This window comes from Periplaneta americana, chromosome 1 (assembly GCF_040183065.1).
Source record: "Periplaneta americana isolate PAMFEO1 chromosome 1, P.americana_PAMFEO1_priV1, whole genome shotgun sequence".
In the NCBI taxonomy this organism is placed as follows: domain Eukaryota; kingdom Metazoa; phylum Arthropoda; class Insecta; order Blattodea; family Blattidae; genus Periplaneta; species Periplaneta americana.
The window spans coordinates 17348192-17365000 of NC_091117.1; the positions used below are offsets into that span (position 1 = coordinate 17348192).

Genomic DNA, 16809 nt, shown 5'->3' on the forward strand with positions numbered 1-16809 from the left:
AGTAGAGGGGTGGGAGTGAAGTACATTCAAAAACTCAGATACAATAAAAATTGAAGTAAAAATAAAATGTTTTCCCTGTTTGCTTGTTTTTCCGCACAGAACCAATACGCGGTAAGTGTGAAATACCACATTCAGTATTCCCAACGTAACACACATAACAATTTCCCTCTTCTTACCGCTTAAGCGCGACATTCATTTTACTGCTTTAGGCTTTTAACATATTATTTTTAGAGACGTTTAACATAGTAATAATTATAAATTGGAAACTTACCACTGCAATTTCACCTAAATTGCAATGTTAATTATTGTTTTTAAATATTTGCAAAAATTAAGTAAAGTCTACTACTCCACGAAACTTATTGCATTCCTGATACAAGTAACATTAAGGAAGCCGTGAAAAAATCAATGAGATTCGAGATGCCGATGTTATTACTGCAATATGTTATATAAATAATATTGTTAAAATATTAAAATAAAAAATAAATAATTACATAACTTTACCATTTGTTTTAAGTTGGCATTTATAGACTGGGAAAAAAAAAGACATAGGCTACGTATATCGCGGCCTGCTGGAGTATAGTAAACACAGAAATCATTTTATAGCAACAATGTTGAAGAAAGATATTTCGGTGTTCCGAAGTTGGCGTCATTAAACAGAAACCAAGATGGAGATTTCATTGCAACTAATTAGAAATTCGTCTTTCAGGTATTTAATAAACGATCTTCGCACAAAATAATGTACGATACACGAGCGGTATGTTTGTTTTCATGTTCTCGGAAATTAAAAAAGCTCAACTACGTTTCGCTTTTTCAATCTTTTCCTCGACCATGAAAACGTCACCATGCCGCTCTTGTAACGCATATTACTATTACTCGTTTTTGCTTCCTTTCAGAGATAAAAATTGTTTTATATGAAACATTTAACATTGTGTTTTGGGAAAGCCATAGATTTAATTCCCAATACGCTCAGACAGTTTAAGAGAGCAGTGTATTATGACAAAGCAATGATTGAAAGAATTTTAGTTTTGTCCTTTAAATAGTATGTAGAAATTTGATCCGAACAAGTTTAACGTTGTAAAATTCCTTTCCAGAACGAAAAGTTACATTTGTCTGCATCAAATTTCTGCACATTTAAAGGACAAAACTAAAATTCTTTCTATCACTTATTATCATAATACACTGCCCTCTTAAATTAACTGAGCATATCGGGAATTAAATCAATGGCTTTCGCAAAACATGCTATGAAATGTTTCATATTAAACAATTTTTATCTCGAAAAGAAAGCAAAATTGTATTAAACTTTTTTGTTTGAAATATCTCAAAGAATAACCACCCGAAATTAATGACTTACTTATGCCATGTTGAATCTTTCGTACACTACTTGTAACACTTTAATGTAAATAATTGATTAAATGGCGATCTTACTAGATCTAGCCGACCTGGTTGGCGAGTTGCTATAGCGCTGGCCTTCTATGACCAAGGTTGCGGATTCGATCCCGGGCCAGGTCGATGGCATTTAAGTGTGCTTAAATGCGATGGGCTCATATCAGTAGATTTACTGGCATGTAAAAGAACTCCTGCGGGACAAAATTCCGGCACATCCGGCGACGCTGATATAACCTCTGCAGTTGCGAGCGTCGTTAAATAAAACATAACATTTAACATTTTACTAGATCTAGTAGGCTCTGAGGATGGTGTCAAGTAACACCGAAACAGCTGTAAGCCACATATGCTTACATAATTAACACGAGTAAGATCGCCATTTAATCAATTATTATTGACTTACTTACGGTGAATTCTGTTTATATGAACATGTGAACGTACATGTGCAAACATTTTTAGAAGAAATCGGGCATAATATACTTCGGTACTACATTATGTAAAAAATTGCTCCATCTTCGAAGTTTGTTTTAGTTGCTGTTTAACGACGCTGTATCAACTATAGGTAATATATCGTCGATGGCATTGGTGTTACGAGATGGTATTCAGTAAAATGAGGCCAAGGATTTGCTATAAATTACCTGGCATTCGCCTTACGGTTCGGAAAACCTCTGAAAAAACCCCAACCAGATAATATGTCAAGCAAGAATCGAACTCGCGCCCGAGCGCAACTCCGGAATGGCAGGCAAGTGTCTTAGCCTTAGTGTCTGTCTTGTATTCAATATTTTGATTGGTCTTGAGTTTTACGAATAATTTTTATGTCTTGGCTGATTTACTTTCGCCGTTTCGTCCCTGATCACATGTTACAGATTGGTCAGGCTAATTTACTTTCAAGACAACTTTTATCAATTTCACTATGCTGCCATCTAGCGACTGCAAAAGAAGTCACGTTATAACTCTGATGGAATTGCATGGCGTTATAGCTTGCAGCAGTATTTCCATCTAGCGGTCGTTACCATAAAAAATTAATTTTCAACAGTGGAGATCCTGGAGGTTGTTCTCTTTCATAGGTTGCCATTTCATAAGTTGGGAATGGCCAATGTGAATGTGATCAATGGTTTCGCCTAGAACGGCTGAAGAGTATCTCTTCTGTGCTCCAGATGGCACCATCTGCAACAAGTCTGGCGTGAGCCGTAATGGTCTTCGCGATGTCAGCAGATGGAGTGACAGGCATCATTTGCAACATTTCTCTGTGATCTCTCGCATGGAACTCGGAGTTCTTAGCCTCAACATACAAATTACTCAACTCTTCGTCCCTCTCCGTCAGACCACTCTTCAACTTGGTGATCTGCCGACTGAGCTACGCCGGTGGCTTAATGCCTATACTAACATTAGTAGTATTTAAAACAATAGTAGGCTTACATTATGCAACGAGTCTATAATGGTAGTAATTAAGACGCGAGTATGTTTATGAAACGAGCGCAAGCGAGTTTCATAATTTTCATACGAGCGTCTTAATTACCATTATAGCCAAGTTTCATACGACTTTTTATGCTCGACCATATTTCTAACTTGAAATTATTCATAAGTATTCATATTATTCTTATCTGACTGGGGAGCGGAACTGACCTTGCGCAATATCTCGTAAATTGTGAGATGTGCGCAGACGCGAAAGTATTGATTTTTTCCGAGGAACAAATGTCATTGACCTTGATATTATGTAGAGGGTAAAATGAACATTAATCTTGATATAACCTGGAAATTGATTTAGACGTTGAAAAACGAGATGACAAAAATTGAATTTATTTGAATATTATTTACAATTAACGCTAATTATTATAGTAACAGAATATAACCTTCTGCGACAGTGTTGGATTTAAAGCCTCCGTGACGTTTCGCTATTTGTCTTTCGATTGCATATCCGAGAATAATCAATACTTGCGCTTTCATATTGCTACAATGGTGCTTTCTGATTGATGGAAAACCTTACCTTTAATGAGGTCCATTAAAGGGCTGCTACCAGGTGTATAATTACTACATTTCGGCATGGTCGAGCATAAAAAAAAACATAAACTATGAAAGCTATATTTATTTAACTGACCCAATTTGTGTTCTGCAAAGGAATTTTACAATGTTACATTTGTTCGGATCAAATGTCTGCACATCAATAATTTATTATCATAATACACTGATGTCTTAAACTGACTTAGCATATTGGGAATTAAATAAATATTTTTCCCAAAACAGGCTATGAAATGTTTCTTATAAAACAATTTTTACATCGGAAAGGAAACAAAAACGAGCGAAATTGTATTAAACTTTTTCGTTTCAAATATCTCAAAGAATAATCCCCTGAAATTAATAATAATAATAATAATAATAATAATAATAATAATAATAATAATAATAATAATACTTACTTACTTGCTTTTAAGGAACCCAGAGGTTCATTGCCGCCCTCACATAAGCCCGCCATTGGTCCCTATCCTAAGCAAGATTAATCCAGTCTCTACCATCATATCCCACCTCCCTCAAATCCATTTTAATATTATCTTCCCGCCTACGTCTCGGCCTCCCCAAAGGTCTTTTTCCCTCCGCCTCCCAACTAACACTCTATATGCATTTCTGGATTCGCCCATACGTGCTACATGTCCTGCCCATCTCAAACGTCTGGATTTGATGTTCCTAATTATATCAGGTGACGAATACAATGCATGCAGCTCTGCGTTGTGTAACTTTCTCCATTCTCCTGTAACTTCATCCCTCTTAGCCCCAAATATTTTCCTAAGAACCTTATTCTCAAACACCCTTAATAATAATAATAATAATAATAATAATAATAATAATAATAATAATAATAATAATAATAATGTATTTAACCTGGCAGAGTTAAGGCCATACGGCCTTCTCTAACACTCAACCAGAAGCAAAACTGCGTTACAAAAAATACTACAAATTTACAAAGTACACTACAATTTTACACACAAAACTGAATAAGATAATAATAATAAAATGTAAACAACAAGTAAGTAGAAATCAGACATAATATATAACATACAGAAAGAAATGAAAAAGCATAATAAAATGTGAACAGCAGGTCAAAATAAATGAGACATACAAAGTATAAAACATAAGACAATTATTGATAATAATAATAATAATAATAATAATAATAATAATAATAATAATGGTTTATTTAACCTGGCAGAGTTAAGGCCATACGGCCTTCTCTAACACTCAATCAGGAGTAAAACTGTGTTACAAAAAACACTACAAATTTGCAAAGTACACTACAATTTTACACACAAAACTGAATAAGATAATAATAATAAGATGTAAACAACAAGTAAGTAGAAATCAGACATAATATATAACATACAGAAAGAAAGGAAAAAGCAAAATAAAATGTGAACAGCAGATCAAAATAAATGAGACATACAAAGTATAAAAAATAAGACAATTATTGATGATAATAATAATAATAATTATTATTATTATTATCATTATCATTATTATTATTATAAAAATAAGAATAGTAATAATAATAAATAATAATAATAATAATAATAAATAATAATAGTAATAATAAATAATAATAACAATAATAATAATAATGATAAAAAATAAGAATAGTAATAATAAATAATAATAATAGTAATAATAATAATAATAATAATAATAATAATAATAATAATAGTAGTAGTAGTAGTAGTAATAAAATAGTGCAGTACAAAGCATACAATGAATACAATATTTTTAAGTACACACAGTAAGGAAAATTATGATTATATATAGCTCAACTTATCACATTAGAGATATACCATTATCGGAAAATATGGAAACAAAAATATAAAATTAGTTAAATATCACTAGAACATAAAAAAATGTGAATACGTAGAAACATGCAATACAACACTTGTCATAATAGTAAGTTAGTTTGGCAACTCGTCATAAGATAATTTTCTAACTTGGATTTGAAAGATTTCAATGTTCGGCAGCCCTTGACTTCAGGCGGCAGAGAGTTAATAGCATTACTTACAGTTTACCCCTTATATTAAGTTACTATATTTGAATTTGTAATATTACTTTATAGACATACTGTATTTTTTCTCAGAATCGGCATTACCCCAATTCTTTTGCAACACGCATAAACTTTCTACTGTTTTTATTGTTTCCATGGCAATTCATTTCTTCGACCATTTAAATGACGAAGGATTTCCTCATCCCTGAATCCCGAAGCCGTAAACCTGTTCATTATTAATAGCCGAATCTATACAGAATTGATAGCCCATGGCCTGGAAGCACGCCCGTTGTTAAAACGCGGTCTGATGCATGTGATTCATACGCCGCCGCCCACGCGGAGCATCCAAGAACACGCGATAAATGTTAAAATGTCAAGATGCGGCGAAATGCAGCATTCACTTCGCAGTTCCCTTCCCTTTAGGCCTACTTCTGTTCTTGAGAGTTTTAAAAAAAAGAAAAGAGGAAAGGAATCTCATCAGGTGCGTCTCCGCTCTCGAAAACCTGGCCAAAACCTCAAAATACGAACGTGGTAAAACCTGTCACCAAGTTATAATCAAAGTGTCAATGGCCTGGGAAATTCTAAAGTACTTGGATAGTCATGTAATTCCAAGCCCTTAGTCTGACAGACTTCGAAGTGAAAGGTCGTTCGAACGCCATAATGATCAGCACAGACCGGAAGTTAAGGCATTATGAATCATTAAAATAGGCAGGTAAAAAGTCATCATAAATAGCTAAAATAGGCAGGCAAAAATGCATTATTAATCGCTAAAATACGCAATAAAAGGCAAGGGACCTCTAATCACTGGGCGCTCTAACCACTGAGCTACGCCAAGGCTCAATCACCAGCACCGGATAGAATCTTTCTCCTTTGGTACTTTCCCTTAGTGACCTTATTTCATGTTCGAATTAGGACTTTCATTTCAAAACTTCCCAGTCTAAATAACTAATTACTTAAATTAAATTGAATTCAATTTAAACAAAAAAAAAAAAAAAACGTCAATTTAGATATTCAGGGGGAAGTCTGATATCAGGCTTAATTGCATTTTAGATTTCACCCTTCAACCCCCAGCCATCCTCACTTTGAAATTTTAAATAGCACCCCTATATTTTTATACTTAAATATGAAAGTTATACACCTCATTCATTTGGCTTTGCATCTTTTGTTTTCTATAGTCGCCTAGTAACCTGGATTGTTGTTATTGTTGTTTAGAGCTGAAGAGAATAAAGCTACAAAAACTTATTGAGCATTTCATGTAATAGTTGTGTTTGTGTATTAAATTATTTTTAAATGGTGTATACCCTTCAAGAGAGAACATAAATTATCCTTATTCATTAAATTTAGGAAATTACATAAAATAAGCTGTGTTTTCATTCTACAATCAACTGATAATAACAAAAATACAGGTTGCCAGCGGCGATAGAAAACAAAAGATGCAAAAACAAATGAATGAGGTGTATAAACAATTAAATGTTCTTTCATATTTAGGTGTGAAAATATAGGGGTGTCATTTGAAATTTCAAAGTGGAGGAGGCTGGATGTGGGGGGGGGGGTGAAATTCAAAATACAGTTAAGTCTGCTTTCAGAATTCCCCCTCAATATCTATATTGACGTGTTTTTTTTTAAATTGAATTGAAATTAAGTAATTAGTTATTTAGACTGGGAAGTTTTGAAATGAAAGTCCTGTATATTGACACATATATAGGGCATATCAAAAGTCCGGTAACACTTTCAATATTTTATTACACAAAAACTACTAACGATAGCACTTTCAAACACACGTCAGTTAAAGTTCTATTTACACCTTACAGAGATTCAATGTGTGAACCACGAGTGACTCGGCAGATGTCCAAACGATAATCAAACTCTTCCCATACCTTTTATCCTCTGTGACAGTGGCGGCAGCTTCTCGAATTCTGGTTTTTAGTTCCTCTAAATCACGTGGCAAAGGCGGTACAAACAAACGGTCCTTTAGTTACCCCCATAGAAAAAAATCACATGCAGTCATATCGGGTGACCTTGGTGGCCATGTCATGAAACATCTGTCCCTTACTCCAGCACGACCTATCCAACGATCAGACATCTCCGTATTCAGGTAAGCACGAACTGCATTGTAGAAATGTGGCGGAGCCCCATCTTGCTGAAAGATGAAATCGTCATCGAGATCTTGTCTAAGTTGAGGCACCAACCATTGCTCCGCCACATTTCCACAATGCAGTTCGTGCTTACCTGAATACGGAGATGTCTGATTGTTGGATAGGACGTCCTGGAGTAAGGGACAGATGTTTCATGACATGGCCACCAAGGTCACCCGATATGACTGCATGCGACTTTTTTCTATGGGGGTAACTGAAGGACCGTGTGTTTGTACCGCCTTTGCCACGTGATTTAGAGGAACTAAAAACCAGAATTCGAGAAGCTGCCGCCACGGTCACAGAGGATATGTTGAAAAGGGTATGGGAATAGTTTGATTATCGATTGGACATCTGCCGAGTCACTCGTGGTTCACACATTGAATCTCTGTAAGGTGTAAACAGAACTTTGAGAGTTTGACTTTAAACTGACGTGTGTTTGAAAGTGCTATCATTTGTAGTTTTTGTGTAATCAAATATTAAAATGTGTTACCGGACTTTTGATATGCCCTGTATAATAAATAAATTGTCATTACACAAGGAGCGCACTCAATTGAGTTACTTTGATGGCCGGGACTCCACAGTATATATGCCCTGTAGGCGAATAATAATCTATGTAAAGATTTTTTTTGGTCCTACAGAATTATGTAATGGTTACCGATGGTTGTGTGCTTCCTATATCTAGCAGTACAGATAAATAAACACCTAATAATGAACACTTAAAGATAGCAAATTAGCACCATGTCATGTCCAGCGTCCTCCAAGGCTGTCAGCCTACTTTACAAGTGATAAGTGCTTCCATTTACGTGTAGTCCGTCTTCCGTAGACTATCTCGCAGGGAGAGATCTCGTGATTTCACTTCATTGGAAACTATTTCCTGTTACACTTGATCTTTACTTCACCCGGAACAGAAGAACTGTTGTATTTATCAGCTGTGCCTTGGGTGTAACTTCTGTGAATACCGGACACTATTATTTTGTGAACGAGAGAGATAGGAGCAAGTGCCATGGTGGTTGGGATACTTCCCGTAAGTATCTGACCTGCAAGTAGCAAGCAATATCAATAACATAATTTAGTTGTTTTCGACTTCACATACAGTTGCCATAGCGACTTTACGGCGCAGAATTTTCCCCTTAAGGGAATATTAACTGCTCTACACCGATAAAGGTTAAATTTGCTTATTAAATTATCCATTATCCCAGGAACTACTAAAGATATCGTCTTGAAATTTTTGTAAGATAAATACACAAGGTTTCTAAGAAAACTGAAACAGATTTATCATGCTATACAAGTTGTAAAAAAAGATTTGATCTTTTAAAATAATGTTCATTTTATTTTCTTACTATTTTATCTAAACTATTTTTTCTGATCAAACTAATAAACATACACCACTTAATCTACGTTCATTTTATTAATGTATTATTGTCAACATGAGTTTAAAATTTCACCCCTCTATAATTTATAGTTAATTAAAATGTGTCTTGGTGAAACTTACAGCAGAGTCCGTAGAGGTCAGTTTCTGATGCTTTTCCAATTCACTGTGGGCTAAAGCACGGAGATGCACTATCACCGTTACTTTTTAACTTCGCTTTGGAATATGCCATTAGGAAAGTTCAGGATAACACAGAGGGTTTGGAATTGAACGGGTTACAACAGCTTGTCTATGCGGATGAAGTGAATATGTTGGGAGAAAATCCACAAACGATTAGGGAAAACGCGGAAATTCTAGTTGAAGCAAGTAAAGCGATAGGGTTGGAAGTAAATCCCGAAAAGACTAAGTATATGATTATGTCTCGTGACCAGAATATTGTACGAAATGGAACTATAAAAATTGGAGATTTATCCTTCGAAGAGGTGGAAAAATTCAAATACCTGGGAGCAACCGTAACGAATAGAAATGACACTCGGGACTAAATTAAACGCAGAATGCCTGTTATTATTCGGTTGAGAAGCTCTTATCATCCAGTCTGCTGTCCAAAAATCTGAAAGTTAGAATTTATAAAACAGTTATATTACCGGTTGTTCTGTATGGTTGTGAAACTTGGACTCTCACTTTGAGAGAGGAACAGAGATTAAGGGTGTTTGATAATAAGGTTCTTAGGAAAATATTTGGGGCTAAAGAGGGATGAAGTTACAGGAGAATGGAGAAAGTTACACAACGCAGAGCTGCAAGCATTGCATACTTCACCTGACATAATTAGGAACATAAAATCCAGATGTTTGAGATGGGCAGGACATGTAGCACGTATGGGCGAATCCAGAAATGCATATAAAGTGTTAGTTGGGAGGTCGGAGGGAAAAAGACCTTTGGGGAGGCCCAGATGTAGATGGGAAGATAATATTAAAATGGATTTGAGGGAGGTGGGATATGATGGTAGGGACTGGATTAATCTTGCTCAGGATAGGGACCAATGGCGGGCTTATGTGAGGGCGGCAATGAACCTCAGGGTTCCTTAAAAGCCAGTAAGTATGTATAATGTATAGTTCCTGAGAAAATGGGGAATTTGCATAAAAATAAGAAAATATAATCATTTTAATAATTCACATCTTTTTTACAACTTATATTTATTGATAAAATCTGCGTCAGAGTGCTAGATACCTTGTATCTTCATTCTGTAAAAATTTCAGTACGATATCTTGAGTAGTTCCTAAGATAATAGGTCATTAAATAAGCAAATTGAAAATTTGCGCATTACAGGATAGGGCAGTTAATCTTCCCTTAGGTTCGGTTATGTATATAGCAGCATCATAGAATGTGATTAAACTTAAATGCTACAGCGACTTAACTTTTGTTGTGGGTTTCCTATACCATGGTCGTAGAATGTAGCGAATAAATTCACTTCCTTACTTTTAATACTACATCAAGTTGTGGTAACGTTTGGAATGCTAGAGGAATGCAACAGAATACTGATAATAAGTTCAGTTTCCTATAGTTATAGCACATAATGTTGTGAAATAAGTTTGGATTGCTATAACCATGTGACGGAATATTGTGATTAAGTTCAGTTTCCTACAGTAATATGGTGATCTCAACAAAGCTTTTTAATGCTTGTCTCATAATAGTACATTATGCAACGAGCCTATAACGATAGTAATTAAGAAACGAGTATGGATGTTTATGAAACGAGCGCAAGCGAGTTTCATAATTTTCATACGAGCTTCTTAATTACCATTATAGCGAGTTTCATATGACATTTTATGCTCGACCATATTTCTAACTTGAAATTACCGGTATTCAGATGTATACATTTTATTTGTAACTGACAAGATCGGAAGTGACCTTGTTCTAGGTCGTGAATTGTGAGATGTGCGCAGACGCGAAAGTATTGATTTTTTCCGAGGAACAATAATGTCATTGACCTTGATGTAATCCCGTTAAACTTGGTATAACCTTGATTATTGACTTCGACATTGAAAAACGAGATGACAAATTGAATTTATTTGAATATTATTTACAATTAACGCTAATTATTATAGTAACAGAACATAACCTTCTGCGACAGTATTGGATTTCCAGCCTCCGTGACTTTTCGCTAATTCTCTTTCGATTGCATATCCGAGAATAATCGATACTTGCGGTTTTATAACGATACAAAGCTGACTTGTCATTGGCTGAACGCCTGTAAGCTGAGTTGTCATTGGCTGAAAACACCTGTACTTTAATGAGTAGGTGTACTTTAATGACATGCATTAAAGGACTGCTACCAGGTGTATAATTACTACATTTCGGCATGGTCGAGCATAAAAATTTTAATGATATAGATATAAGCATGGTAAGCAGACTATATAATTTATCTAGATGGTTTAATGCTAATGGTCTAAATCTAAGTCTGAGTAAAATTCAGACTTTTAGTAATGATGTTGGCAGTAAAAAATATGCTAAACTTCTAGGCTTTTATCTCTATAGCAAATTATCTGGAAGGAAGGAACGTACTCGAGACATTGCCATGTTCTAATACTTCTATAGGCCTACATTGAATGGATCGAAATCACCTACATCTATATATATAATTTGAACTGGTAATGGAAATTACGGGAAAACGGCTGGACAGATTTTAATAAATGGCCCCTCATTTTGAAGCTTGGAACCCAAAGTTTTTCGGAAAAGTAGTAGTTTTCATTGAAATGTCAATTTTCCTACATAATTTTCCTATTTTCCAAAATCCATCTGTTGTCAGTTTTGAGAACTAATTTTATTCAATCACGGCCGACTTGATTGAATTTCAGATCAAAACACACACTACAATAAACAATAGGCTATTACACGAAGGTCATGACCTGCAGGATTGCCGACATATTTAGAGCTCAATTCAATTTGTTTTTAAAAACTGATTATGCAGTGTATAATTTTCTGAGTACAGCTGTGTATTGGTTATTCAAATCAACGAAACTTGAGGTGGTTTGATGACATTATTACCATTAGAAATTAAATATTATTATAGTTAATATTATGATGCATCTATTTTTCATTAATTGTACATAATATTGATGCTATATTGATGACATGAAAGTGAAACGTTTTGTGGTTATGTAAGTAAATGTAGAGAATATCTTAATTTAGATCTTCATTTCTATAATTTACTGAGTGGCTGCTATATATAACTACAAAACTTAAGTAAGATAATAATAATAATATTGTTATTAAAAATCAAATATATTTACATTTATTAACCCAGTGGGGTTGGGTCTTTTTCATATACTTAATGGCGGTGTAGTGTAGATATTGATATGTGTCATATAAATACATTATTGGCTCGAGAGAGCGCAAAAATTACAGTTCCTAAGGAAAGATCAAAAGGTATTACTTACTGATAAAATAAGAGGCCTACAAAATTTTCTGGTCTCCAGATCATTTCAGCAAGACCTCGTAGTAGGATAAAATGATTTTACGCTCTACATTTCAAGTTCTACATGCAGCAGCTATACGAAAATGCTATTGTTCGAAAGCTTAGCAAACCTGACATTTTTTTAACTTTCGCCTACAATCCACAATGACCTGAAATAGCTACTGCTATCGTCCTGACATTGATACTTGCGTTTTCGCCTTGAAACTCAAAAACTGAAGTTGGATAGGTTCAAGAAAAAGTATTTGGCCTAAAAAAATCCACTCAGAGGGAGTATGTTTCATTATTATGGAAGCAAATAACTATCAAAAAGACAAGTATTCTTCATTGAAAATAAATCTGAAAAACTTTTATTTGAACGTCTAACGAACTTAGTTTGCAGCAGTATTTGCTGCACAAGCCACTAGTATATGTTAGCATTTTAATACATCTGGAGACCGGCGAGTAAGATTTGGAATTTCTAATATAGAAGAGTTTGTGATGTCGTATGTCCTTCATAGGAATACGAAGGCTGACATTGTTTAAGAAAGATTGACAATTAATATCACCTTTAAGGACCTTACATAAGACTAAGTGATCGAGATCATGACGTCTGGCATACAGGCTTCGACATATAAAGTGCTCGCATTTTTATCATAGTTATACCCAGAGTTATTAGGCAGAAATCTGTACGAACATGTTAATAATAATAATAATAATAATAATAATAATAATAATAATAATAAGGCAAGGTAAGGTAAGGTATCCCCGTAATATGCCATGAAGGCACTTGGGGGGGCATGGAGGTAGAGCCCCATGCTTTCCATGACCTCGGTACTAGAATGAGGTGGTGTGGTCGGCACCACGCTCAGACCATCTTTTACCCCCGGGAAAGACCCGGTACTCAATTTTATAGGAGGCTGAGTGAACCTCGGGGCCGTTCTGAAAGTTTGGCAACGGGAAAAAATCCTGTCACCACCTGGGATCGAACCCCGGACCTTCCAGTCCGTACCCGCCGCCACACACATACATATAAAATCTAGTCCACACCTATGAAGTAACAGTAGCGCGTCTGGCCGAAAAACCAGGTGGCCCGGGTTCGATTCCCGGTCGGGGCAAGTTACCTGGTTGAGGTTTTTTCCGAGGTTTTCCCTCAACCCAATATGAGTAAATGCTGGGTAACTTTCGGTGCTGAACCCTGGACTCATTTCGCCGGCACTGTCACCTTCATCTCATTCAGACGCTAAATAACCAAAGAGTTTGATAAAGCGTCGTAAAATAAGCTACTAATGTATATATATATATATATATATATATATATATATATATATATATATATATATATTGTACTAAGTACTAAGTACAAAATAGACCTTAATAATAATAATAATAATAATAATAATAATAATAATAATAATAATGATAAAAATAATGTTTCTATTGCTATAGAAAGTCCTCATGCCGGTAGTGTAAAAACATTTAAGTTCAGTTTCCTGTAAAATCACACAAAGTTTCGAATAAATTAATTTTGCTACAGTGATATGGCATAATGTTATGATTAAGTGTACTTTACTATAACAATTCAACAGTTTGATTTAAATACTCTTATTTTGGTACATAGATAGCTCTTAATTTTTGTGAAAAGTACATTTCGCTATAACAGTGCAACAGGATATTGTAATTACACTCGATTTGTATGTATTTATTCACACTGCAATGGGTATATACCCGGTGACAGTGGTAACTAATTACACTCAATAATGACAATAATAAACGTATTAATTAAAAATACAATTAATGATAATACTAATAATTAATACTAATAATAATAATAATAATAACAACAACAGGGAATATACTAAATTAAATGAAACGATCACTTAAAATAACATTTGAAATATTCTAATTTGTATCTTAAAACTAAGATCGAACTAAAACCCACGAGTATATGTTCATATCTGCACAAGTACCTTTCAACATTACACTCATTTCGCTGTCAACTTACTCACTGCACTGGAACTACGACACATTTCACTGATTCTATCCTGATTTCACTAACACTTCAAAAACATTTCACTGTTCAAATACTTTGCACTGCCACTATAACCTATACAGCTTCACTGACAGGAACACGTTTCACTTACACAGCACACTTCACTGACACGACATACTTCTTCACTGATACAACACACTTCACTGACACAACATAATTCTTCACTGATAGAACACTTCAATAACAACATATCATTTACACCCTTTAAGTACTGTGTATAATTGTTCTAGTGATTCCGCGAAATCTTGCAAATGAGTTCGGTTTTCTATAACACCACAAAATTATGTGAATTAAATGGCATTCTATAGCAACGCCATTATAATGTCGTTAAACTGTTAATAGAAAAATATGCTACTTCATCAACTTTACACAATCTCATACAACTGTTAGAAATACGTTTCTGTTGTAACAGTAATGCAACAGAATATACACTCAGGATCGTATTCATAGACAAGACTTTGGACCAAAGTTGACTTTGGAAAGTACAAAGTCACCATTTTCCTATTCACAGTCGATACTTTGATGAAAGTAAACTTCAATCGCGACTTTACTTCGAAGTCGCCGAAAATCTAGACTTTGACTTTGACTTTGACTTTCGTTCGTGGACATAAGAAAAATGGCTGATATTTCGAAAATTGTTAAATTTTTCGAGAATATTGAGGACATCTAGGGGATTATTAAAGCTGTTCATGTTACTTAGCGTGTTATTAGATATAGTTAATAAATTCAAATCAAGGTACAGATTTGATAAGCAGACAGTACTAGATATCCTCGTCATGTTTCAACATTCATTGATCAATAATAATCAAAGAGGATTATCTGTTACCAATGATTGAATTTCTTATTCATCGCGATTTTACGCTACAGGTAATTGATGCTTAATATTGATTTCACTCTTTAATTCTATAGAGAATATGAAGACATTATTACAAAAACAGCCCTAGTCATTTTTAATGAAATTGAGTTAAGTACACATTTGCTACTATTGTAAATGTTTATAGATTCCAAAAATGGCCCATGTCAAGTGCAATAGACACAAGGATAAAAGACCAGTTGAGCAGGAATAGCTGACATGTGTTATTCTTTTATTTTTTATTGTTCTCCTGAAAAATAGCAATTTTGACAAGGGTTGTTTTTGTAATAATATCTTCATATGTTATACAGTTGGATATGCAGTTAATTTTTAATCGTGCGGTCGTGATAATAATGTTTTCTGAATATTGATTTCAATTAATTTTTAAGTAGTCTGCTATTAGTGGCATCTTATTATCTTCCATATTTTCAGAATAAAATTATTTTATAATGAAATAATTCCAGGGCTCAATGTGAACCTAACGTAACTACAATCGACGTTTTATTCACAACAAAATTCTTAGCAGGCAATACATTTTCAAATTAACTATACCATCATGTTTTGTAGTTACGAATTGTGTTATATACAAGATTGTTCGAACTGAGTTACGATTTTTTGTGACCAAGTAGAAGCACGAATTATTATCTATTGGTGTAAAGATCTAAAAATATCCCATTTTTGTACTTACGTTAGTTTCACACTAAGCCCACGAATAATAATTAGTAAAGCTGCAAGAATGGCTAACAATCGCTTAACATGTACCGATGTTCAATTGTTTCATTGATTTGTGTCTCAAAAGCTGGCTTTGAATGTGGCAATGCCTGCTCTATTTCAACTATCTATTAATTTAATTCGTTTAGAAGGCAGTGATTGTGATTGCCAACATTAGAACAAGACCGTCAAATCTCGACTTACGGAAGTCAAAGTCAAAGTCTCAGAAGTATTGTCTATGAATAGGACTTTTAACAAAGTTAAACTTTACTACGAAACTCGACTTTGGGAAGTCTTCATCCAAAGTCTCGTTTATGAATACGGCCCTCAGATATTGACAACAGAATTTGGTTTGTTTTATCAACACCATAGATACTATGAATAGTTCAAAGTGAGACCGACTTTGATGAAAGTTGATCCATGATAAATGATTGATGAATGGCAGCTGGTGAAAGATGAAGGCTCATGATTGATGACTGATGGATGATGACAAATGGACGGCTATTGATAAATGATGATTGTTGAATGATTGAGAAAGGTATTAAATATTTTGAAACATAATGCTCATGGATTCATCACGTTTTCCCGCACGGATTAAAGTGAGGGTCAGTTAAGAAGCGCGCAGATGTGATGGCCCTCGTGGCTCGAACGCTGAATTTCTTGCGTATTTAGAACAGCACAAGCCAGCTGCAGTCCAATTACTGATAATGGCGCGAGTCCCATACATCACACCTGGACAACCCATTAACGTGCCCCTGCAAATTGAATGAGGGGCATCTAATTACGACGAAAAGAAAACGGCTTTCAGCGTATTTCCCGGGCCCAGCAGATTTGTT

General features: G+C 34.6%; 1 protein-coding gene across 2 annotated transcripts in view; it reads left to right on the plus strand.

Annotated features, from left to right (window-relative positions):
* Rh50 (Rhesus blood group-associated glycoprotein Rh50) overlaps positions 1–16809 on the plus strand; it is a 144957-nt gene that overhangs the window by 2018 nt on the left and 126130 nt on the right. Inside the window, exon 1 of one of the 2 annotated variants that reach the window (XM_069839975.1) lies at positions 8378–8560. The exons of the other annotated variant lie outside the window; for it this stretch is intronic. Coding sequence (XP_069696076.1) covers positions 8540–8560 — 21 coding nt within the window. The 5' untranslated portion in view covers positions 8378–8539. Of the gene's footprint in view, positions 1–8377; positions 8561–16809 lie in introns of those variants that run through there. 2 annotated transcript variants of the gene reach the window in all.